The sequence below is a fragment of the Trichechus manatus genome, unplaced genomic scaffold (assembly GCF_000243295.1).
Source record: "Trichechus manatus latirostris isolate Lorelei unplaced genomic scaffold, TriManLat1.0 scaffold00180, whole genome shotgun sequence".
In the NCBI taxonomy this organism is placed as follows: Eukaryota; Metazoa; Chordata; class Mammalia; order Sirenia; family Trichechidae; genus Trichechus; species Trichechus manatus.
This window is the reverse complement of record NW_004444116.1, coordinates 5084110-5109593: the sequence shown is the minus strand read 5'-3', so window position 1 is coordinate 5109593 and position 25484 is coordinate 5084110. Positions and strand designations below refer to the sequence as shown.

The 25484-nt window shown below is 48.0% G+C and overlaps 1 protein-coding gene across 1 annotated transcript; it reads left to right on the top strand.

Annotated features, from left to right (window-relative positions):
- Positions 1-1084: 1084 nt before the first annotated feature.
- On the top strand, positions 1085-23907 carry GABBR1 (gamma-aminobutyric acid type B receptor subunit 1). Its single transcript, XM_023741418.1, has 18 exons — positions 1085-1612; positions 4886-5020; positions 5428-5598; positions 6861-6962; positions 7246-7311; positions 7761-7952; positions 12402-12644; positions 13494-13557; positions 15187-15264; positions 16825-16975; positions 17676-17808; positions 19077-19193; positions 19300-19407; positions 19838-19931; positions 20707-20834; positions 21452-21580; positions 21808-21951; positions 22678-23907. The coding sequence occupies exons 1-18, from the start codon at positions 1253-1255 to the stop codon at positions 22849-22851; spliced, it is 2589 nt and encodes an 862-aa protein (XP_023597186.1). The 5' UTR covers positions 1085-1252; the 3' UTR covers positions 22852-23907.
- Positions 23908-25484: the final 1577 nt, after the last annotated feature.

Sequence of the window (25484 nt, the reverse complement as noted above, 5' to 3'; positions counted from 1 at the left end):
AATCGAACGCCACACTCAGGTGAGATGAGAGACCCTTATCGCGTGCACTGCAGTCCCCTTACCCCTCACTCTTCACCCTCCACCCCCAGGCATTCTGGTCCTAGGCTGTGGGGTCCCATCCATCCCCCACCTTCCCTCCACCCCAGTTGGCGGCCTTTCCCCTCTCCCTACCTGCTTCCTGCCTCCAGTCCCGGTTTTCTGCGGGGCTGCGGTTCCTCCCATCTCCTTGCTTGGCTGCTCTTGCCTCGGCTCCGCCTCTTCCCAGACTCAGCTTCGCTGCCAAATGGCAGAACCCCAGCAGAGGGCGGCAGGGTGCTGGGAGACCCCGAACTTCAACCCCGTGGAGTTCTTTTCTCCCCCGACCTTCTCTGGAACGTTTTCCTGGCTGCCCTCTCCCTAGGGTTTCACCTAACTACTCCATCAGCCCATCCCACCCATCTCAACCTCGGCCAGGCCTCTCACGCTCCCTCCTTCCGCGCCTCTCCGAATCTTTTCCTTCCTGATCCCTTCCCCTTTTTCTCAATTCCTTCTCCGATCACCCTTTCTCAGTCTCGGCCTACCCTGCCCCAAGTTCCCTTTCCCTATTGCTGTCACTCCCCTCCACACCATTTCCCCTTTTCCCCCACTCAACTCTCTCTTCCTCAAACCTTCTCTCCTTCACAACCCTCAGTCCTTCACCACATCTATCTCACTCCATTTCATACTCTCCGCGGCAGCCCCCTTTCTCTCGCGTCCAACTCGGGTCCTTTCGGTCCCTGCTCCTCGTTGTTCCAGCCTTTCGCGGCTCCCTCTGCCCACCCCGCCCTCCTGGCACGCCCCTTCCCCGCTCTTCTCCTCCCCTACTGTCCCCTTAGGTGAGACCCCTCCCTTGCGCGTCCATTCCTTTCTCCCACGCTGTTGCTCCTCTCTGGTCCCCTCCCCTCCCCTTTGACTGGCGTCGCTGCTCAGCGCTCACCTCCCTCCCCGCCCCCTTCCTCCCTCCCCCTCCCTTCTCTGGCCCGCCCCCCCCCGCCGCGCGCCGCCGGTGACGTCTGAGTCCCCTCCCAGCTCCACATCTCCCTCCTCCTCCGCCCCTCGGTCGGTCAGTCAGTCCGCGAGGAGAGTCCGCGGTGGCAGTGGAGCGAGCGGGAGCTGCGGGGGCCGTAGGAAGCCAACCTTCCCTGTTTTCCCGGGGCCCCAGCCCCCTCCTCCCCACCAAACCAGGGATGGAGGCGACTCCTCTGCACCCATTTAGCAGCCCTCCCCGGGAAAAATGTCCCCCCTGAGCTCCTCCCCCTTCTCAAGCGGCTACCCCCGCCCCCCAACTATGGGTCCGGGGGCCCCCTCCCCCCGGGTGGGGTGGCCACTGACACTCCTGGTGGTGATGGCGGCGGGGGTGGCTCCAGTGTGGACCTCCAACTCCCCTCACCTCCTTCGGCCTCACCCGCGGGTCCCTCCGCACCCCTCCTCAGAACGGCGCGCAGTGTACATCGGGGCGCTGTTCCCTATGAGCGGGGGTTGGCCCGGGGGCCAGGCCTGTCAGCCCGCGGTGGAGATGGCGCTGGAGGACGTGAATAGTCGCAGGGACATCCTGCCGGACTATGAGCTCAAGCTCATTCACCACGACAGCAAGGTAGTCCTGGACTTGGGGGTTGGTGGGAGATGGGGCCTTGGTGGGCAGGGGGCCTGCCTCAGTCGGAGTCGCCTCTGGGCTTTTGAGGCAGACCCCTCCCATGTGTGACTTTAAGGAACATGGGCTGGGGGTGTGGGAACTCGGGGAGAGTCGCAGGGGCTGGTGGTTCAAGATGAGGGGGTAGGGGTTTAAGATGGTTAATCATGTTGCAAGGCAGACCCTTCATTCACTGAGAGACCCCGCAGTGAATGGAAGAGCTGGGGTTTGGGGAACTGGTAATAGATTTAGGGTTCCAGCCAATGCTGTTCTGGGGGAGTAAACTAACCCGGGAATGGATTGGGGGATGGATAGACTGTCAGAGGTGGGAAGCTGGATCAGGGGTTTACATTTACCATGGTAACAAGGTAAGTCTTGGCGTAGGTTGAGACTGGAAGGAATAGGGACAGAATGAGGAGAATTTTGAGGGACTTGAGTGCTCTTGTTTATTTATCACAACTGTGAGCCCTACCTAACTCCTTCTCATTCCACCAACCCCAGCCCTGTTGAGGATTCCTGGACTGTGGGAATATGTGGCACGTGGTGGTTGGGGAATGTTAATGGTCAGAAGATGGGCAGAGGCACTGGGAAAATGGATTAGATTAGGGGTCCCAATGGGAGTCCCCACAATAGTTTGGGGATAGAGAGGAGTCAGAATATAGGAGAAGAAAGAGGGAGCTGAGAGAACCAGAAAGAATGTCAGTGGGAACCAAGGAGGAGGGGGTGGGGATAGTGAAAAATCCAGGGGCATCCTTCCTATGCAACTTAGGTCCTGAACTTCTCTTATAGAATTATGGCCTCTAGGATGTGAGAAGGGAAATGGGATATAGAGTTAGGAGAGGAAGGAGAGAGGGAAAATGTAAGAAAATTTGGGTCCAGAGAGGGGGATGATCCTGTAATTAAGATTCCTTCCCTATCCCTGTCCCCTACATGCATAATTGAGGGTATAGGGAAGGATGTGGCATAGGGAGGGAAGGAGATTTGGGACCTCAAATTGATTGTTTCTGACAGATGACTCCAGAGACTTAAGGGATTGGGGAAGGGTGAAATAGAGTACAGAGGTGAAGGCTTGGTGATTTCACACCTGGAGTGGACTGAGGATTAATATCCATTCTTTAGAACAACAGTATAGACACAGAAATAGGTATGAGAGTGGGGAGGGGACAGAAGCAGGGGTGAAGATAGAGTGCTTGAGGAGAAGAGAGTATAAGGAATGTTAGGGGCTTGAAGAGAGAACTTCAAATCTCTCCTGCCTCCACAGTGGTTCTTCAACTTCAGTGTTTATTGGAATCACCAGATGAGTTTGTTAAAATCATAGATTCTAACTCCTTGGTCAGAGATGAGTCCCAGGTATTTGCATTTTTACTGAGAAGTCCTGCCCCGGCAGATGCCCTGGTGGATGCCCCAGGATGTCTATGGGGAGAGCAGCGGAGTACAGAAAGGAATTAGGTACAAGGGGAGGGGAAGTAGATAGGGAAATAGAGGGTCAGAGATGTTGGAACGGTCAAGCTTAGGGAAGCAAGAGAATTAATTGACCCTGGGGGTGGGGGTGTGGTGAGAGAGACAGGGAGAGATGGGTGCAGGCTCTGTGATAGGGGATCACAGGGAGATAGAGGAGCCCTGACTGTGAGCTCAAACTCATCCACCATGACAGGTGATTCCCTGGAGGTGCTGGGGGAGCAGATGGGGGACCTGGGCGAAGGGAGCTGGAGGAAAAAATAGCAGAGGCAGCAAGGAGGGAGGATGGGAAGGCAGAGGAACTGGGATGTGTCGTTTCCTGCCTGCAAATCCAGATCCTTGCTAGAGCAAAGGGGAGGGGGAGAACAGAGGAAGTCCTGTGGTCTCCTGTACCCTGGATAGGTGGAGGAATAGGGTGTGGAAGGGGGAGAAGGGTGCAAGAAAATGTAAATAAGTTAGCGAGCAAACTAAGACATTGGAGCAGCATATACATTGCCCTGCTGTACATATATGTTCTCATTGTATTTATCAACTTTTTCATGAGATAAGAAATGAAGGGGCACTGAGGGGGCTTGGGAAAAGCTGGATGTGGAGTAATGGGTGCTGGGACAGTGCAGAAAGGTGGGACCAGCCCTTTGCAGGGGTGCAGGGGTGGGGTGGGGACAGGGAGGTCCAGGTGGGGGTTTGTTTTTGCAGACTCTGCCAGCCTCCTCTGGCTCCCTCCTCTCCAACTTCCCACGGTGTCCCAAATGTCAGGCCTCAGTGGGAGATGAGCAGGCTCTAGGGGGGCTCGTTTATTTCCTTTCTATTTGTCCCATTTCACCCTCCCCAGTTTCCTGTCCCTCCTGTCTGTGTCCCCTCTGCCCTCGCTCCCCACTGGCTTCCATTTCTTCTCCACTTCCTTTGGGGCTCCAGCAGCTTCTGAAATGTCAGACTTCAGCAGGAGGGCAGCTGGTAGTAGGAGACCCATGGCTGGCTCTTCCTCCATTTCCCCTCCTCCCATCATTCCTTTCCTCTAGCTTTCTGCATTACTTGCTTTCCCCATGTCCGTGCCTCTCTTTCAAGCACTCCTAAATTATTCTATTTATTCTCCCCAGGTTCTTTCCTCATTCTTGATTCTTTTCCACCCCCACCCCTTAGAGTGTCTTCTTTTTTCTAATGGACCCATCAAATGTCAGGGCTCAGCAGGAGGGGATGGATCACTGAGCAGGACCCCCTACTGGTCTTGTTCCTGTTCTCTCTTGTTTACTTATCACTAGCCCTAAAAAAAGAAGAGGGAGAGAGGACTGGAAGGTGGGGAGAGGGAGTTTGCAGAGGTGAGGGAGGAATTTTCATAATGTGGCTTTGAGGAAGCTGCCTGGGGACTTAGAGAGAGTTTTTTCCTATTCCTACAGACTCCCAGCCACAGATGTTTGGGGCATAGAAGTATGGGATAATGGGCAGGGGTGATGGAGGGAAGATAGACTTGGGGATGTCTGAGGATGAGCCAAAGCGGGGAAAGGCTATGTATGTGTTAGTACTGAAAGAGAGTCATGCAGGAGAGGATGTGGATTAGGTAGCTGGAAGGAAGAGAAGGGCGTTTAACAAATGAGAAGCAAGAAACTTCACAGGAAGAGATGTTAGGAAGAAGAAAATGGTAATAATGATGAAAGGCTTTCAGCAGAGAGATGGGTAGTGGAGTGAGGAACTCTGCTGTCAGAGAAGCGTAAAAGAATAGGAGTTGCAGGGAAGGGAGGGGTCCTAGGAAAGCCTGTTCTCATCTCCTCCCTCCTCATTCAGTGTGACCCAGGCCAAGCTACCAAGTACCTGTACGAGTTGCTGTACAATGACCCTATCAAGATCATCCTAATGCCTGGCTGCAGCTCCGTCTCTACGCTTGTGGCTGAGGCTGCCAGGATGTGGAACCTCATTGTGGTAAGCAGAGCCCAGGAGATCAGAAGGTGGGGCTCATCCCTTTTGGGCAGTACTGAAGGAGGGGGCAGGGATTGCAGGTGTGTATTTGAGAAAACTGTGGAAGGTAGGACCTGCTGCTACCAAGATTCAGAGTCCTTTGCAGACTCTAGCCAGTTGGCATCCTAGCAACAGTGGCCTGATAGTGCTGCCGATAACCTCGTTCTTCATCAGAAAGGATTGAAGTCAGATCAGTGAAAGAGCATCCTGATAGTGAGGAGTGTGTGGGCCTTTGAGAATCACTTTTCCTGGGGCAGAAGAGGGGAGGTTTGGAGAAGTGGGGGACAGAAGCAGGAGAGGGTTAAAGGAACTCTTAGCAACGTGGAGTCCATGAAGAATACACCATGTTGCATTATTCTTGCCCCTTTTAGCTTTCGTATGGCTCAAGTTCACCAGCCCTGTCAAACCGGCAGCGTTTTCCTACATTTTTTCGAACTCATCCATCAGCCACACTCCACAACCCGACTCGTGTGAAACTCTTTGAAAAGTGGGGCTGGAAGAAGATCGCCACCATCCAGCAGACCACCGAGGTCTTCACTTCGGTGAGGAGGGATGGGGTAAAGGGGCTTCTACTCAAACTGTAATGGAGAGATGTATGACACAGGATTCATTTTGTGGGGAAGGTCTTGATTCTTTATAAAGAAAAGAATACGTTCTGAATGGGTTAAGTGCACATTCTTTCTGTGGCCAGAGGAATGAACAAGTTACATTTTCGTGATCCTTTTCAGCTTTTTAGTTCTATGATTTTTTTTTTCCTTTTGACGCGCTGTCCTCCAGACAGATACACCCAAAATGATGCGCTCTATTAAAGTAGTTTCACTCCAAAGTTGAGGCAAGAGAAGGGAGAAACTATGAGATAGGAACCCAGGAAGGTAGCAGATTCTAGAGACACTTAAGAGGGAGGGTGGGTGGGTGTGGATGGGAACAGAGGGAAAGGAGCTATAGAAATGGATATGGGAGAGAGACAAGTACAGGTACATGGGTCTGATAGTTGAAGATGTTGACAGACAAGCAGAGGTTGATGGGTTGATAGGGAAGGAGAGATTTGTGGAGGTAAAGAGAGGAAATACATGGCTCTACACTTGAAGAAGGAGTCTATGGGTGGTGTAGACTGTTAAGAACTCAACTACTAATGGAAAGGTTGGTGGTTTGAACCCACCCAGAGGTGTCTTGAAAGAAAGTCCTGGCAATCTACTTCTGAAAGATCATAACCATTGAAAGACACTGTGTAGCACAATTCTACTCTGACACACATGGGATCACCATGAGTCAGAATCGATGGCAACTGTTTTTTTTTTTTTTTAACTCTTGAAGAGGGCAGTCTGCTCTTTCCATTTTATTCTCTTCTTTGGGTCCTCTATCCACTCTTATGTTCAGTGGCCCTTTAATCCTTAATCCACTTTCTGTCTGTGATTCAGGCTACTCTTCTCTGATCCTTTTGTTTATCTGCCCACTTGCCTCCTGACGTCTTTACTATCTATCTCTACCAGACCCTGACTCCTTTTCTTGGTTCCCCTATGCTTTCCCTCATTGTTGCTGTCCGTGTTGAGAGTGGGGTGGATGGGGTGGCTTCCTGAACACAGATCCTCCGGAAGGGCTCACCATGTACCCTCACACCGGAAAGCCACATCCTAAGACTCCAAATGCTTCCTTCCAGACTTCTTCCTTTGTGGAGAGAAGCTTTGGAGGAAGGTTCTGAACGGCTGCTTCTTTGCCCTGAGTATTCAATCCCCAGTTAGCATCTCTGGCCCTTACTCCATCGTCACCCCATGTTCATCCTACTTGTTTCTCATTTCCACCCAAGACTCTGGACGACCTAGAGGAACGAGTGAAGGAGGCTGGAATCGAGATTACTTTTCGTCAGAGTTTCTTCTCAGATCCAGCTGTGCCCGTCAAAAACCTTAAGGTGGGATGGCCGCAAGGGTGGCCTCAGCCTGGTGAGGGGTAGGGAGAGCAGCAGCTGGTTGGAGATGAGCCAGGTGGGGGCAGGCTTTGATTCTGTGAGGCAGCAGCATCTCCTGGGGAAGTTTAGCTTCATCTTTGGGTTGACATTTATCCACTACCCATTGAATAGAACCCTGCACTAAGTACTCTGGGATGAGAAATAAAAAATATGAAAGCGCTTGCCTTAGCCCCTCAAGCGTTTCCAGTCCTCTCTCAGGAGCTCTGTTTCTCTCTCCACTCTGTAGCGTCAGGATGCCCGAATCATCGTGGGACTTTTCTATGAGACCGAAGCCCGGAAAGTTTTTTGTGAGGTGGAGTTGGAATCTGAAGAGGGAGGAGGATTGGGTGGGATCTTAGCCTTGGATTTCTCATGGGGTCTCCTCTCTGCATCCGTGCTTAAGGTTATAAATGATTGTATCTGAGGCGATGGTTAATATATCCCTATCTCTTGGCTCTGACTCCATCCCTCAACTTCTCATACTGGAACTTTCTCCAGATCTCATTTTCCTACTGCTCTGTTTCCTGAGGAGCCTGTGAATGCCATCTTTCCTGACTGGCTGGAAAGGCTACTCAGAAATAGAGGGACTGGGGAGGAACTTAGAAGGAGGAGTAGTCCAGCATTCCCTACCACCCACAAGACTTGTAGATTTTTCCTTTTAATTCTGCTACTCTTCTTTGATTCCCAAGGGGGCTGAATAGTATGAAATGAGATAAAAAAATAATAAAACAAAAATCCATGCCTCTCCCTCTCTGTATTCAGGTGTACAAGGAACGTCTCTTTGGGAAGAAGTATGTCTGGTTCCTCATTGGGTGGTATGCTGACAATTGGTTCAAGACCTATGACCCGTCTATCAACTGCACAGTGGATGAGATGACTGAGGCGGTGGAGGGCCACATCACCACTGAGATTGTCATGCTGAACCCTGCCAACACCCGAAGCATTTCCAACATGGTGAGAATGTGGGGACTCAGGGCTGGGCTGATAGAGGGGCCTGAGTGGGCCTTGCTGGGGAAGGGAGCAGGTATGAAGTTTGGAGGTACAGGATGGGAAGGAGGCTCTGCCTGCCCTATACTTGTTTGCCTTACGTTTTGTTTGGATTCCCACTCTACTATGGCTTCCTTGGGCAGAAGAGCAAGAAAAATGAAAGTGGTTTGTTCAATAGGCCCCGATGAGTGGAAGGGCTGTTGCCATGGGAACAAGGAGCGGTTGGTGAGAAGTCAAATGAGGGAGAGGCGTTAATGATAATATAGATGCTTGTCTACGCAATAAACACCTTTACAGTAGCGCTGTTTCTGGGCACAGATGCATTTTATTTTCTTGGTGACGCATGTTCTGAGTATTTAATAATCATTCCTGATTGCTACTCAGTTAGCTTGGATCCTGATGCTTTTTTGATGATTCTTTTTAGAATTTTAGATGTGAAAGGGACTTTTTAAATCATTTTGCCACAGAGAGCTGGCTAGTGATAGACCTGGTGCAAAAAGACAAATCTTCTGACTTGGGAGGACTGGGGCAGCCCTGCAGTTGAGGGACACAAGTGAGGTGGGGAGCATGGGGGTGGGTGGAAGTGGCTCCTTTATTACTCAGCATCAGGTCTTAAAGATTGCAAAAGTCTTGTGCGAAATTGATAGGGTATCTGCTTATTATACCAAGTTTATCCTCCAGGTCTGTAATACCTGCTTTGGAGAACATGATGGGGGATGGTGGATTAATGATTGTGAAGTCCCTGAATAGCTTATTAATAAAAATTGTAGTAATAATTGTTTTAGAGTCCCTAGATGGTACAAATGGTTAAGCGCTCTACTACTAGCCGAAAGGTTAGCAGTTTGAACTCACTCAGAGGTGCCTTGGAAAACCCTATGGAGCAGTTTTACTCTGCATGCATGAGGTTGCCATGAGTTGGAATGGACTCAACTGCAACTAACAACAATAATAATTGCTTTATGTAATAACCAGGAACTTATATACATGGTTTAAGTGATCCCCACAGCAGTGCTGTGGTATAGATTTATCATTTCCATTTTATAGACCAGGAAATTGAGGCTCAGAGACCTTAAGTTACTTGTTTCAGGTCATGCAGTTACTAAATGGCCAAACTGGAGTTCAATCCTAGTTGAATATAACTCCAAACCACTCTGCCCCATCACCTCCCATGGAAACTGTGAAGTCTGATTAAAGAGATTGGATTTTTATTTGTTAATACTGTTTAGCCAATGGCAGTTTTTGAGCAAGAGAGAAATAAGATTCAGGAAGTTTGTTCTGCCAGTGGATTGTGGGGGAAGGGCCAGTTACCGCGTAGACTCAGATAATGTACCCTGTCTTGAGACATTCTAAGGACACTCGATGTTTAAGGTATCATGGCTTTGAAAAATTCTGGAAGGTCACTTCCATGTACAGCATCCTTGAGGACTTGGTTAAGTAGTAGAGCTGGTTGCCGAAGCCAGAAAGGCTAGTTTGTGCTCTGTGCCCAGGGCCTGCCAGTCACGGCTTCTGCACCACAGCAGGGAAGTAGAGGAACCCTGACAGGAAGCAGGGACTTGGTTGCAGGTGCAGAGGAGGTGGATGAGTTGGAAGAGGTAGATGAGTTAGAGGGTCTCTTTCTGGCTGTTGGAGAAAGATAGTGCCTGCTTTCAAGGCCACAGGACTTTGAGTGACACCAGGCCACTTGGCAGGCTAAAATGCCAAGTGCAGAAGCCAAGAATTTCCAGAGGGTAGAAGCAGCCTTAACAATGGACTAGGGAAGAAGTTACATTACAGATGAATCAAACAGGACCAAGACAAGTGGTTCAGGGGTAGGGTTAGATCTAGAGGGTTCAGAGCCACAGATACTTAGAAGAGTTGTTTCTTTTGAATGAATTCTGCAAAGAATGGCCTTACATTTAGATCAGTGGTTCTCAGATTTTAGCTTCCATCAGAACCACTTCGCATACAGATTGCTGGGCCCCTCCCCTAGAAGTTCTGACTCAGTAGGTCTGGGGTGGAGCCTAAGGATTTGCATTTCTAACAAGTTCTCAGGGATGCTGCTGCTGCTGGTTAGGAGACCACACTTTGAAAACTATTAGTTTAGACCATTGGTTTTCAACTCTGGGTGATTTTCCTCTTCCACTCCCCACCCCCACACCCAGGAATATTTTGCAATGTCTAAAGACATTTTTGTTTGGAGATGGGTGGGACAGAGACACTACTGGTGTCTAATGGGTAGAGGTCAGGGATGCTGCTAAACATTCTGTAACACATAGGACAGCACCCACAACTAAGAAGTATGTATCCAACTCAAAATGTCAATAGTGCTGAGGGTGAGAAACCCTGGTTTGGAGGAAGAGTCTTTAAGAGACAGATAGGGAAATGGAGACTGGATTAGGGTGATTTCAGCGAGATAATATAGCTCTGGGCAGAGCTAGGGATGGTGGGGAGCTGCATACCTGGGGATGAGTTGTGAATAGTTCTGATTTGGGGTAGAGGTCTGAGCAGACCTGGATGCAATACAACCAAAAAGTTAGCTCAGGATGGATACACATTTTAGATCATTGCTGGGCATCCATCCTCACATAGCCAGACAGGGCTGCTGAAAATTAAAATCATAAATTTGAACTCTGTTAATTCACTAATTTCTATGCGATATGAATTTTTTGGTTGTTGTTCAGTTTTCCATAAGCTGCATAGTAAAATTTTCCTTTGAAAATTGATGATTCTGTCTTTGCTGAACCAAGAGGGACTTCTTTTTAATAGCTTTAGTCATGGGAGGGGGAAAGTGTTGCTCCCTAGTGGCCAGGTATGGTAATGGTAGTGACCTGGATGAAGCGAGAATGAGGATCTGAGTGGCAGATTGCATCATGCTAAGCAGACTAATCCTTTCCCATCTGGGTGATTTTCTTATGGGGTGCTTACTTTGAACTGAAGGTTGGACACACCTCATGGCCAAAGGACCGTTCTGAACATCTCGGCCAAGCAGCTGGCTGCTGAGCAGGTGTTCTTGGAGAGAGGCAATTCAGCATACAGAGGCAGTGTAGAGTAGTTGGCAAGAGTATAGACGTCGGTGCCAGACTGCCTAGGTTTGAATCTCAGCTCTGCCACTCACTAGCAGTATAACTTTAAGTAAGTTACTTAACTTTTCTGTGCCTCAGTTCCCTAATCTCTAAAATGGGAATATTAATAGCACCTACCTCATTGGGTTGTCTGAGGATTAAATATGATGATATATCTAACTTAGAAAAGTACCTGACACATAGTAAGGACAATATAAATGTTGTCTGTTATTATTATTACTAATATTATTCTGTGTGGGGAGAAATGATATTAGTAAAGCATTTCAGCAAAAGAATTAAGAGGGCTTGGTTACAGAAAAGAGTCTATGCCGATTCCAAGGTTTCGAACTTAAATTACTGGGGAACAAAGATTTTTATTTATTCTTCATTCACCTATTCATTCCTTCGTTAGAGTGTGTGTGTGTTAAAACATTCCAAATCCAGATAGTGTTATTTGTGTAATGGCCCTGTGTATTACTCGTGCCTTGCCAAGAGGTGGCCACTGAACCTTTTCTTGTTGGGTTCTGGGAGGTTAGGAGTGGCAGGTGTGGTTCCTCCGTTATATGGAAGGCATTTCTAAGAAATTAAGCAATGTACCTATGGTTATTTGGCCAAATGGTAATTTATTTTGCCAAGTGTAGACCCATTTCATGACAAAATTAAAAGGAGCTACCATTCTTTTTAGATTTCTGGGGAAAAGAAGGTTGAGGGCTGGGCTTATGGAGGTAGGGATTGGAAGGTGGATTTCCAGTATGTGAAGGATATTTCTGCAGTCCACAGTCTCCACTGAAAACCTCTTAGATGCAGTGGACTGAGAGTACACCAGCATGACACACTAAAGAAAAGCTTCCTTGTTGACAGGAGGTGTGAGACTAGAGGGAGAGTGTGAGAAGGCTGTGGCTTTATTTTTTCCAGGATCTTTCAGAATTAGAAGAACTGTTAGGTCTTGAATTAACTCTGTTGAGAAAATCTGAAGGATGAGAGAACATCAGTGTAGAACATCAACTTTTCCTGGGAATATCCACGTCTCTTTCTTTGCTCTATCTCTACTTTTCATCCTTTACTATTCTCTATCCAAAGTATTTATTAATTAAGCTTCTCTCTGTTAGTAGTTCTGAACTAGCAGCTGTATAAATAAGACCACTGCACCCAGCTAATCCCTGCTCTAGTCTAGTAGCTTCCAACCTATGACAGACACATGGGTATAGTCAAGATTTTGAATGTACATACGCTCAACCTGACAATATGAACAGAAACTATCCGTTCAAGTCAAAGTGTAGGAGCTGGATGGAGAGGGAGCCAGAATCAGATGGCGACCCCCCTCCTCACCCACACATTCACATTCCAACCTTTTCCTCCCATCATCCCTCCACAGACATCCCAGGAGTTTGTGGAGAAACTGACTAAGCGACTAAAAAGACACCCAGAGGAGACAGGAGGCTTCCAGGAGGCACCGCTGGCTTATGATGCCATCTGGGCCTTGGCGTTGGCCCTGAACAAGACGTCTGGAGGTGGCGGCCACTCAGGTGTACGCCTGGAGGACTTCAACTACAACAATCAGACCATTACCGACCAAATCTACCGGGCAATGAACTCCTCGTCCTTTGAGGGTGTCTCTGTGAGTTACAGCAACTTCTTTTACACGCCCCGTCCTCCCTTAGAGGAGCCCTGGTGGCACAGTGGTAAAAGCACTCAACTGCTAGCCAAAGGTCAGAGGTTTTAACCCACCAGTCACTCCGTGGGAAAAAGATGAGGCTGGCTGCTTCCATAAAGACTACTGCTTTGGAAACCCTACTGGGTAGTTCTACTCTGTCCTATAAAGTCACTATGAGTCAAAATCTACTTGATGGCAATGGGTTGGGTCCTCCCATAGAGAGAGACTCCCTCAAAGTCTCATTCTCCTGGAGACATGCATTCTCTATTTCTCTCGGCTACCCTTCTGCAATAATCAGTCTCAGGCTAGGGGAGTAACAACCCCCAAACCAGGAAACCCCACAAAAGTCTAGAAGGAAAAAACCACCAGCATTTTCTGTTTCTTTAACATCTTTCTGCATTTCTTTTCAAACTATTCTGGATATTTATGAGTCAGATGAGAATCATAGAATTTTAAAAGAAGAAACAGTTTGAAAGATCATTTTGTTCCTTTTAAAATGGGAAAATTAGTGCCCTGCTGGATTTCGTGACTTGCTTAGGTCACATAGCCAGAAGCCACGTCTCCTGGCACTCTATCTGGGGATTTTTCCTACTCAAATCTCACCGATGAGGCTTCTTCTCAAAAGAATGATGTTTCTGAAATCTAGGGTATGGGCATCTGGGGTATGTCCTATATGCAGGCAAACACCATAAATAGCATTCATTCAGAAGCTCAATTACATCAAAAACATAAGGATTGAAAGAGTCCCTGATGTTCCCTTTTCTCTTCCGCTTTTATCCCCTTTGCCTTCTGACACATGTTTACCTCCCTCAGGGCCATGTGGTGTTTGATGCCAGTGGCTCTCGGATGGCATGGACACTTATTGAACAGCTACAGGGTGAGTGTGGGGGCAGGAGAGGAATGGAAGGGCAGGGTGTCAGGCTGGGACTGGGATAGGACCCCCATCTGGCAGAATACCCAGAGACATCACAAGTTTGCCAGGTGCCTCCTCCCCTTCTCTTGCAACTGTGTTCATCAAGATTTTTAAGTAATAATACTAAAAAGCTCAGCAGGGATATGTCTTCTTGAATTCAGTAGTTGTGTTCTTGGAAAGGAGCATGCAAATTGAAAATAGCCATTCTCTTTTTCCCAGTGAATTCTGTCTTAGTTTCCTAGTGGGTGGCTTTAAAGAGTGGAAGTTATTTTCTCACAGTCGTAGAGACTAAAAGTCCAAATCAGGGTCTCAGCCATGTTGATTTGTTCCTTGTTGGTAGGCTAGGGCATTCCTTGACTCTTGGTGATTCTCACATGCATCTGTCTTCCCCAGTATATACTTGCTTCTGTGTGTAATCCACTCTTTTTGTAACTCAGAAGTTATTAGGTTTAGGACACACCCTACATTGGTTTGGCCTCATTAACATAGCAAAGAAAACCCTATTCTCAAATGGGATTTTATATCCACAGTTACAGAGGTTAAATTTCTGACGCATATTTTGGGGGATGCAATTCAATCCATAACAGCTTCCATTTTAATTTCAGAAATTTCCCTTTGGCTGGGTTGGGTGGAAAGGTTATTGACCTATCAGTGCATATGTATAGACTCAAGAAAAGTTGAATCTAGGAAACTTGCTATCTTTTTAAGGGAATCCATTGAGTTTCCTTGCTATATAAACAATCACTCTGAATTTATAGTATGTGTAGTTTGACTTTTCTTTATTGTATTTTCATGAATGTTAGCACACTTACGTATCTGAGAAACTTCTATGAGTTAACTTTTCAAGTCCACACCCACTTGCGCCTCTTACAGCATAGCCAAGAGAGCCAGTTCTTGGCCTCCCATGAAAAGTTTCTTTCTCCCCTTCTCCACACCTCCCACATCCTCTCAGATCTTCTTTGTATCCAGAACAAGAGGAAATGGACTTCAGCCATGGTGGAAGGGGTGTGAGTTGGCTCTTTTTAAAGAAAAGTTATGGTAACTGGGGTAGCTCAGTTCTGGAACAGAAATCTTAGGAGTGACTGAATTGTACTTAGTGGCTTTTTAAGAGGCGTAAGTTAGCCAAGGAATTAGAACTCAAGCCAATGGAAGAAAGATTTCTAAAATTAAGGTGAAAGCCACTGGGAAAGTAGATCCTGTGATTCTGTCTATCATGAGAGGAAGAATAAGCAGAAATATATTTAAAGGTTTAGCAACAAGAATCAATGTGAGAGACATCTTGCAGAGACAGGTGTGAGGCAGGGGAATGGGTGGCAGACATACCGTGGAGCCTTCCTCACTGAAGGATTTTAAAATACATAAGATATTCTTTTTCATCTGAGTTGCCTTGGGAAGTACCTTACATTGCTTTTAAGGCAGGTTGTTGATTCACTCAACCCATCTGAAGTCCTGCCAAGCGTCCTTCAGGGGCTCAGTTGAAGGTAAAATCAGACACAATGATGGAAAGTGGCTTCAGGGAAATAGGAAGTGGAGAATGCCTAGGAGGGAACCTTCACCCACCTGTGGTCACTCCTACTGTTGTCATCTACCCAGGTGGCAGCTACAAGAAGATTGGCTACTATGACAGCACCAAGGATGATCTTTCCTGGTCCAAAACAGATAAGTGGATTGGTAAGTGGATTCTGTTCATATTTTCTTTCAGCTCCTCTGAATAACCCAGAAAAAGGGTCATCCATTTGAATGAGGGTGGCGTAGGGGGTACCATTAGGTTGGAATATAGCAGGGAGATGGGGCTTGGGCTGAGCTAAAAGAGAATTAATACAACCTCCAAGATGTGGGTAGGGGATGCTGTTGTATTCAGAAAGGGAATAGGCGGTTAGTAGCAATGTGCTATTAAACATAGTATGTTGCTCGAGTAACTGCGGATTAGAGGCAGGGGGTGCAAAGGTGGTGGGAAATGGAAACTCCATTTGGGTTTCCCAGATGTCCTGGTGCCTTGATATAGCTGAGTCAGCTACATCAAGCCTAAAGCTACCTGTTTATCTCTGTCAGGAAAAGAGTTGCTTAAGATATAGGAGGGCATGCAAGGCGTCATGTCATTATCTTCTGCTAAAATGTGCTTTTTAATGAGGGAAGTAAGCAATTGTTCCATGTGTACCTGGTGGATTAAATCATAGGAAATAGGAAAGATACTGAAGGTGGGCAAAAGGAAGGACCTATGGATAAAATGTAGTCCCCAGTGGAACAAATGGTTAAGCACTTGGCTGAAGGATTTTAAAATACATAAGATATTCTTTTTCATTTGAGTTGCCTTGGGAAGTACCTTACATTGCTTTTAAGGCAGGTTGCTGATTCAATCTACTTACAAAATATCAGCCATTGAAAAGCCTTCAAAGCATAGTTCTACTCTGACACACATGAGGTTGTTGTGAGTCAGAATCGACTCTATGACAACTGGGTTTGGAGGGAAGACTTAGCTGTTGATTATAGCTGCCATCTTCCCAGCACTGCTGGAGTTTCAATTCTTCTTTTTTCTTTTTAATTATTTGAATTTAGGACACTGTTCTGTGCTGCTATAAATGCTACATGGCCTAAATTACACTTTTTTTTTTAGTGAAGCAAATTGAAATTAATTTTTTTTTTTTTTTGGTGAACTCTTCAACAAGTTTGCACTTCCTCTTAATAACAACTGAAAACACCTTTGAGAATATCACCCTGCCAGGGTTAAAATCACAGATCAGTTTTTTTTTTTTTGGCTCAATGTTATGAGGCCAGACTAGATACCTGAAGACCCTTTAGCTTTATGATTCTATAATTGTCTTTTGCAACTTTGGATTTGGGTTATAAGAGACTTCATAAAATGAATTCCTCAGCTACCCACTTCTCCCTCCCATTCCCCTTTGGTAAAGAAAGACAGAAGAACAGAAAGGACACACAATAACAAAAAAATTCCTACAACTTTGGTGATGCACCTCAGCATTTCCCAACCTCTGGACAGAACATTTGCTCCTTTCACCATCTCATTTCTGATTGCTTCATAAAAGCCTCCGAGTCAGTGAGCGTTCCATCCACAATAGCCCCTACTCAGTGGAGAGAGGGCTCATGTGCTCAGAGTCAAGGATGACAATGTCCGCTAGCTCCCTTGTCCTTTGCTCCTTTCTCCTACCCCGTCTTCATTCCTTTTTCCTCCTTGCTTTCTCCTCCCCCCTCACTCTCCCCTGTGTCATGCAGGAGGGTCACCCCCAGCTGACCAGACCCTGGTCATCAAGACATTCCGCTTCCTGTCACAGAAACTCTTTATCTCCGTTTCGGTTCTCTCCAGCCTTGGCATTGTCCTAGCTGTTGTCTGTCTGTCCTTTAACATCTACAACTCCCATGTCCGGTAAGTTTCTCTTCTGTCTGCCTGCCTCCCCAAGTTAATGACTATGCCCTTTGAAGTTCCCTTCAAAAGTAGAGAAGAGAGTGAGAAAAAAACTTGGGTAACTCCTAAGGCCAAGTCTCATAAAAGTTTTCATTCTGACTTAGTCCTTTTTCTGTGACCACTGAATATGGAGGGGTGGGTGGGGAAACTAGATATAACCCCTATCCCTGCCCCCAAACAACTAACTGGAAAAAAAATTCCTTTGGGGCCAGGTAAGAGGAGTCCCTGAGTGGTGCAAATGGCTAAGTGCTGGACTACTAACCGAAAGATTGGTGGTTCAGATCCATCCAGAGGCACCTTGGAAGTAAGGCCTGGCCATCTCTTTCAGCCTTGAAAACCATATGGAGTACAATTCTATTCTGCATACATGGGGTTGTCACAATGGCAACACACAACAAGAGAGTCGTGGGTCCTGAGTAGCTTGCATGCCAGCAGGGGTCCTGTGCTGCCAGGAAGCCCTCTGCAGCTCCACCTCCAGCCCCCTGCCACAGCCAACTTTGGCTCTCAATGCTCCACTCTTGCTCCAAGCCTGTCTTTCTTTAGTCCTGTGGCCCTGAGTTTGGGGTCAGGCCATTGCATGGCATTCGGAGAGCTAAGCTTCCCTGAGGAGAGGGTTAATTCTGCTCTTTCTCCCTCTCCCACCCTCCCACCTCTGCCCTAGTTATATCCAGAACTCACAGCCCAACCTGAACAATCTGACTGCTGTGGGCTGCTCGCTGGCGTTAGCTGCTGTCTTCCCCCTTGGGCTGGACGGTTACCACATTGGGAGAAGCCATTTCCCCTTTGTCTGCCAGGTGAGGAGAGAACGTGGGCAAATACCTTGCAAAACGTGGCTCTTCAGTACCCCTCAGGAACACCTTCCATGATTTGTGGTTCCCTGCCCTTCCTTCTCCACTTTTCCCTACTGTCATCCCCATTGCTTCCTCCTAGCATCACCCCTCTCATCTTTGGTTTTGTCCCTTTTTTCTGTGCCTCCAAACCTTGTTCATTCTGTAGTTGATGTGTCAGTTCCAAGGTTGCCATGGCATGCCTTCCAGAGAAGAGGAGGGCAGTATTGAAGACAAAGGAAGGGGTGTGCTCAAAACCCCTGAACAATGATGGCCTGTCAGTGGTGTGGGGGCACAGAACCAGAACTATAGATTTCCCGTGGGACCTAGGGTTTGGAAGGATGGAGGCAGAGAGCTAAACCGACAGCTGTGGGAGTTGCAGGGAGGGGACCACTGGCACAGACAGAGGAGGGCCTCTGGGATACTTGGGACATGGAAGGCTCTGGGGTGTGGTGAAAGGCTGGCTTCTGTGCTCAGTAGTGATATTTGTTTGGTTCTCCATCATGCTTGTGGGAAACATGCACCCTTTTCTCTGCTTTGGCCCATCCTTACTCCCTCTCTTTCTTCTGCCCCGTGATTGTACTCATTGTGCATCTGTGCACATGGCATTTGCACACACATTCACAAATTATAGTTCAGCAGGAGTTATCTGTTCCCAATGAGACCCGAGTGTAGTGGGAGAGGCAGACGGCTATCTCCCGTACAGTCTGAGAGGTGCCAGCATAGGATCTGCATGAGGTGCCAAGGGAGCAAAGAAGAGAAAGCAGCTGATAGTCAGTGTTCAGGCGGCCCCTACAAAGGAGGTGGCATTTGAGTCTTGAAGGGTACATGGGAGTTTTACAGCTGGAGAAAGAAAGGCACAAGAGAGTGGATCAAGGAAACATGAGCAGTTGAGCATGGCTGGAGCATGGGGCTGGTAGGGTCTGGAAGAGGAGCCCGGATAGGTGGATGGGACCATGTTGTGAAGGGTCTGTGTCACATTGAGAGGTGTTCAGGCTGTAACCAGTAGGCATTGAGGAGCAATCAGAAGTGTTTGGCCACTGAAACCAGGAGGTTTTAACAAGATCACCTGGTAGAAGATGGATGGGAGAAATCGTTGAAGGTAGGGAGACCACCCGCTGTGGGCCTCCCCACCCCCCTCCTGTTCCCTCCTGACTGCTTTGTCATCTGTTCCCTGCCCATACTCCCCATTATGGCCTGGCCTTTGTCTGCCCATGCCCTGTCTTCTCTTCTAGGCCCGCCTCTGGCTCTTAGGCCTGGGCTTCAGTCTGGGCTATGGCTCCATGTTCACCAAGATCTGGTGGGTCCACACGGTCTTCACAAAGAAGGAGGAAAAGAAGGAGTGGAGGAAGGTGAGCTTCTTCGCATTCCTCAGCCCTCAGCTCCTGGGGGATAACATAGACTCCTGTGCTTAGAGGGTGTTCCCCTGACGTGCCTGTGCTCCATGTGTTTCCCAAGACCCTGGAGCCCTGGAAGCTGTACTCCACGGTGGGCCTGCTGGTGGGCATGGATGTCCTCACTCTTGCCATCTGGCAGATTGTGGATCCCTTGCACCGAACCATCGAGGTACTGCTTAAGCAGAGATGCTGGGGTCAGGAGTCTGAGCAGAGCTAACCCTGACCAGGCATGGGAGATGCGTGTCGTCTTGAGGAATAAAGTTAATCCATGATTGAGTGCTACCTAGCCTTCTGTATATCAGCAGCTCTTCCCCTCCACCTTCTAGGAGGGGCCTAGAGGCCTTGGATTCATCTGAAGAAAGGAAGGATATGGTGGGGATCTGCGAAAGATGTGTAGAATTTCTAGGCATCCTGGAAAATGGGGAACAACATTTGCAGTGTGTTCAGTAAAATGCTCTAGGCCTAGGGTGAGATTTGACATCAGGATTGAGGGTCTCATAGGAAGGAGGGGGCAGAGTTGGGAGTCAGGGACTGAGGAGAGTTGGGGAGGTTGGAAGAAGATGACAATCATCTTTCCTGTGGCCCTGTTTTTCCCTTAGACTTTCGCTAAAGAGGAGCCGAAGGAAGACATTGATGTTTCTATTCTGCCCCAACTGGAGCACTGCAGCTCCAAGAAGATGAACACTTGGCTTGGTGTGTGCCATGTGGGGGGTGAAAGAGAATGATGCAGCAAAGGCAGGAGGGGTGGGAAAGGATAGTAGGTTTGGAAGGTGAAGGTTCTTTGGGAAAGGAGGTAGAGAGCTTATGTCAACCCAGTTTGACGTCCTCCTCTTTGGCATTGCATGAATCTTCTGAGAATAGGGGAGAGTTGGTTTTTTGCTGTGAGGAGCTTGGGGGCCAAAGCTCAGATGAAGCAGAACTTGAGTTTAGCACAGGGACTGGAAGAATGACCTCATCCCTATCCCCTGATCTGACACCATCTCTGTCTGGTCAGCTTCCTAGAGTAAGACTGGGGTTGCAAGGTCATGGATTTGTGCCCCTTTTGATATCTGGCCAAAAATGGCAATCCTACCTTTAGCCTGGGAAGTCATCTTCCCACCTGGAGGGTAAGTGGCTGAGACTTTGTGTGTAACCCAGGGTGACACATTCCCAGCTGTTAAACAGGCCCTTGGCTGAGTGACAGCTGCTCATGACTATCATCTTCCTGTGTGAGAGTTGGCTCCTAATCTGAGGAGGAAGATGTGAAGCCTGGGCAGGTTGAGTGGATTTTGGGGTGGGGGTGGGCCCCAAGGAACACAGGGAAGGGTGTGCTAGGTCAGAGGGGCTGGATTGGAGAGGAGGTCACCCTTTCCATGGTGGAGCTATACCAAGGAGCGGCAGTAGGTGAACGATAAAGAAAGAGCACAAGGATCGAGTGGAGGAGCTGGGGAGATCCTGTTGCCCATGTGACACTTTTCTGCCTTCCTAGGCATTTTCTATGGTTACAAAGGGCTGCTGCTGCTGCTGGGAATCTTTCTTGCTTATGAGACCAAGAGTGTGTCCACTGAGAAGATCAATGACCACCGGGCGGTGGGCATGGCCATCTACAATGTGGCGGTGAGCTGCCCAACCACCTGGCCTTTGACCCCATGGGCTTACTACAGTAAACACCTGTGCTGGGCTGGGAGAATCAGGAGATCTGGGATCAGCTGCATAGAATTCTTTAAAAGTTCTTAATGCCTCAGATTTGTAAAGCACTTTACAGTTCATAAAGTGCATTACAGGCAATATTCCATTAATCTTCATGCAGCCACCCAGTCAGGTAGATGTTAGTATATATCCACTTTGTAGAAAAGGAAACAGAAACACTGAGGTTAGATTGCTTTTCCGTGGTCCACAGGCTGAAATATGGAATCTGAATGGAGGTTTTCTGCCTGTGTTTCCATTCTGCTCAGGTATCCCCAGTGACTGCTGAGAACTCAGGATGTGTGAATAGAGATCCTTGGAGTTGTTGCCTTGAGGGAGGGGTTGACCTAGAGTCGGGAATTGGTTTGGGACAATTTATATAGGATTCTTCTCAGTCTGGAGTTGAGGATGATCCTGAACTTGGATCCATTTCAAAAGAAATGGCCACCAGGAAATTGTCCTCAGAGACCTTCTACTGGGGGAAGAAATCCCTGGATCTTGTCTGAACCTGAAGAGCTGAACCTCCCCCAAATACTCTGTCCCTCTAGGTCCTGTGCCTCATCACTGCCCCTGTCACCATGATTCTCTCCAGCCAGCAGGATGCAGCCTTTGCTTTCGCCTCTCTTGCCATCGTTTTCTCCTCCTATATTACTCTGGTTGTGCTCTTTGTGCCCAAGGTGAGGCTCTGGGTTAGCTCCCACGCTCTCCAGTCCCATATTTTCTCTGTCCCTTCTTCCCAAGACTCTGCCTCCCTGCCCTTCCCCGCCTTCTCTTCCCACATCTTCCCTTGTTTTGGGCCCAGCTTTCCCCTCTACTTTTCATTCCCTCCAACTCCAACCCACTGCCTGCTGATTGCTGGCACCATCACTGTTCGGCCACCTCATGTCCCAAACAATTCCCCTAGATGCGCAGGTTGATCACCCGAGGGGAGTGGCAGTCGGAGGCACAGGACACCATGAAGACAGGGTCATCGACCAACAACAATGAAGAGGAGAAGTCTCGGCTGTTGGAGAAGGAGAACCGCGAATTGGAAAAGATCATTGCTGAGGTATGTGAGTGCCAGTAGAGTGAGGTGGTGGAGGGCCCAGGAGACCCCATGTTTGGGTCTGGTTTTCTGAAGCAGAGCCTGAGGTATGGGTTCAGGTGCTCATGATTTACTGAGGGGAGTTTCAGGGTTCAGGCGCTCATGATTTACTGAGGGGAGTTTCAGGGTCTCAGAAGCATATGTGCAAGGAGGTAAGTGGAGCAGGATAGGGAAGGGCAAGTGTCCAGTGAGGATTGGGTCTCAGGTTAAATCTAGTGTTAGGCTGATCTGGTGCCTGGGTTGGGGCTCTGGAGTATGACTACAGTACTGACTCAACTCCTTGAGGAAGGATGCAGGCCTCAAGCAGGGTTGGGAGGGGCCAGTTGTGAGTCTGTAGCATAGCAGCCAACAGTCCCAGCATGTGGATGGTGAGTGCAGTGCCCTGCCAGAGGAATCTGGGTGGGCATCCATATGTCCACTGCTGTGTGCACCTACCTTTCTCCCTTCCCTCATATTCTCCTTTTTTTTCCGCTTCCCTCTTATTTTCTCATTCACATTTCTTTTACTGGTATCCCCATTCTGTTCTTTTGGAATTCCTTGTTGTTTTCCTATTTCTCCTTTTAATTTCTTCTGTCCGTCTACCCCTGCATCTCGCCCACTCCTTTTGCCATGCCATTCCTCCCTCTCCCTCCTTCCCGCCCCTTCAAAACTCCTGTCCTCCCACTCTCTCAATTGTTTTTCTTCCTTCAGAAAGAGGAGCGAGTCTCTGAACTGCGCCATCAGCTCCAGTCTCGGCAGCAGCTCCGCTCCCGGCGCCACCCCCCGACACCCCCGGACCCCTCTGGGGTCCTTCCTAGGGGCCCCTCTGAACCCCCTGACCGGCTTAGCTGTGATGGGAGTCGGGTTCATTTGCTATACAAGTGAGGGGGGTGTAAGGGGGACAAGCCAGTGGGGGAGGGCAAGGGAGGAGGTCAGGGGTGGTGGACTCAGGAGAAGCAGGGGATCCTTATCCCCAGTGGGGAAGGACATGCTATCCAATCCCATCACTTGTAAATATGTGTCCCTCTGTGAGCCCTGGTGTTACCTATGTCTCCAATACTCTGGGAAACAGACCTTTTCTCTCTTAGTCATTCACGTAATTTTCTGTCACTGCTTTGTAATTTACTTTGCACCTTGCTTGAAGCTACTGACTGACTCCTCAGCGGCCTCACTACATCCTTCTCTTCTCATACAGCACTCCTGTCTAGTTACCACGGCAACTTCCCAAGCTCCCTTACTTAGGGGTCTCCCCCAAAGTGCGCTTTCTACCCCAAGAGGGCCTCTCATTCCTCTCACCGTCGTCATCACCTTCCATCCTACTCACCCCTCTGCATATTCCCTAGTTTTATCACCTTGATTTTTGCTTCTTTTGGGGACTCATTCTTTGCGCCAGGGGTCACGTGCTCCTTTCCTTCGCTCTGTGCATGCTCAAGCTTCCAACACACATGCTGTGTCCCTGTCTTTGTTCCCACTGGACATACTCAGGTGCACACGTGCTGTTCACATGTGCTACCGGCAGTCACATGTGCTCTCTGCGTACCCTCCATGCATAGCTACATGTGCTCCTCATGTGGTCATGGGTGTGCCCTTGTGTGGTCATGGATGTGCCCTCATGTGGTCACAGGTATATCCTCGTGTGGGTTTTGGTAGGTGTGTACAATTTCTTTAGCATGCTCAGTGATATTTTCCCTACCCACACATCCACGTGTATCTGTGTACTTCCCTACGTACCCTCATGGTACCTTGTGTACCTTCTTCCCTTTGCACCTCAAAATCATTGTATTTTTCCAACAGAGCCATATGTGCCAGCCTGGCACCTTGTAATGTACTTTTCCCCAATTCTTCTTTGCTGGGGCCATCCACTACCTGTTTCCGCTCAAACTTGTCTCCTCTCTTCTTTGTACCCATGTACCACTCTCAGTCTACACACACAATCACCCTCTCCCAAGATTGCTCCCTTTGGTTGTGTGATTTTTGGTGGGGGTGGGGGCTGAAGAAGGCATGGGGGTAGTTTTGGGGAGCCGCTGTGAGTGGATAGTTGGTGAGAATTCTGACCAAAGGAAGGCACCCCTGACTGCTGGGATGGATAGGTAGACCTATGGGGCAGGTGGTGGTGTATCTTTCACACTGTGGAGTCTCTTGGGGAAGGATCTCCCTGAATCCTCAATAAACCAGTGAACAGAATGACTCAGCACCTCGTCCTCCCTCACTGTGAGCAGAGCTGGCTTCAATTCAAGGAGGGAGGGATAGAGGGCTCCAAGTTAATGTAAAGGCATTGAAGTGGAGGTTTAGAAGGAGGGGTTTTATTGATCCACTGAGGGCATAGCAGGGCAAAATGTGACATGATTAGGACTGAGAGTAGGAAGTGAGGACATTAGTGGTTAAAAGCGTGGGCTCTGGAGTCAGACTATCAGAGCGTCAGACTCCCCCATATGTGAAAAGTCCTCTAATCTCTGTTTTCCTTGTCGTCCTCTGTGAAGTGATCCCTGGGTGTCACGAACAGTTAAGCATTCAACTAATAGCTGAAAGATTGGCAGTTCAAACCCACCAAGAGGCACCTTGGAAGACAGGCTTGGCCATTTCCTTCACAAAGTTCACAGCCTTGAAAACCCTATGGAGCTGTTCTACTCTACACACATGGGGTCACCATGAGTCAGAAGTGATGGCAAGTAACAAGAACGTCTGTGAAGATGGGGATAATAATGTTAATAATAATAACATCAGCAGCATCTTCTTGCATAGAGTGGATATAAGGACTAGATTAATTATGCATTCAGGTGCTTAGAATGGTGCTTGGCCTGTGGTTTTTGTTGGGTGAATATTGCCTGCTGTCACTGTTGTTTTATTCCGAGTTGTCTGATAGTGATGGTCACATATCGAGAGCCTGGAACATAGGGCTGAACAGATGTGAGTATTCTCCTTTCCAGGAACTAAGAGGGAAAAAAAAAGATAACAACTAGGAGACAGATAAGAGTCCTTCCAACCTTTAAAGTCTTTCTCTACACACTTTGGGCATCTTGGAAGGAAATGGCTATCAAAGTGAAAGAAAGTATTGAATGGCCAAAGGAGAAAAAACTTGCCTGGGGCTTTTTATAATTCTTTGCATCCTCTTGGAGAAGTGCTTTTTTTTAAACTTTTTCTTTTTTTTTTTTTAATTGTGTTTTAGGTGAAAGTTTACAGGGCAAATTAGTTTCTCATTAAACAATTAATACACAAATTGTTTTGTGATGTTGGTTGCCAACCCTGCAATGTGTCATCACTCTCTCCTTCTCCTTCCTGGGTTCCCTGTTTCCATTCGTCCCATTTTCCTATCCCTTCCTGCCGTCTCGTCTTTCCTTTTGGGCTGGTGTGCCCATTTAGTCTTGTATACATGATTGAACTACAAAGTTCATTCCTCACATGTGTTATTATTTACAAGTGCTTTTGTTTTTGAAGTCCAGCTCTTCTTTTTCCCTTTGGCACTGACTTTTAAGTGATTCTCACATTTTTTGCAAGAGAGTTGTAAGGGTTGGATGGGC

What these genes read in the sequence shown, in the direction of transcription:
- GABBR1 (XM_023741418.1), top strand. Translation starts at nt 1,253, where the DNA reads ATGTCCCCCCTGAGCTCCTCCCCCTTCTCAAGCGGCTACCCCCGCCCC. An exon ending in CCCGAAGCATTTCCAACATG is followed by an intron (nt 7,953 to 12,401) that starts GTGAGAATGTGG and finishes ATCCCTCCACAG; the next exon opens with ACATCCCAGGAGTTTGTGGA. An exon ending in CCTTGCACCGAACCATCGAG is followed by an intron (nt 19,408 to 19,837) that starts GTACTGCTTAAG and finishes TTTTTCCCTTAG; the next exon opens with ACTTTCGCTAAAGAGGAGCC.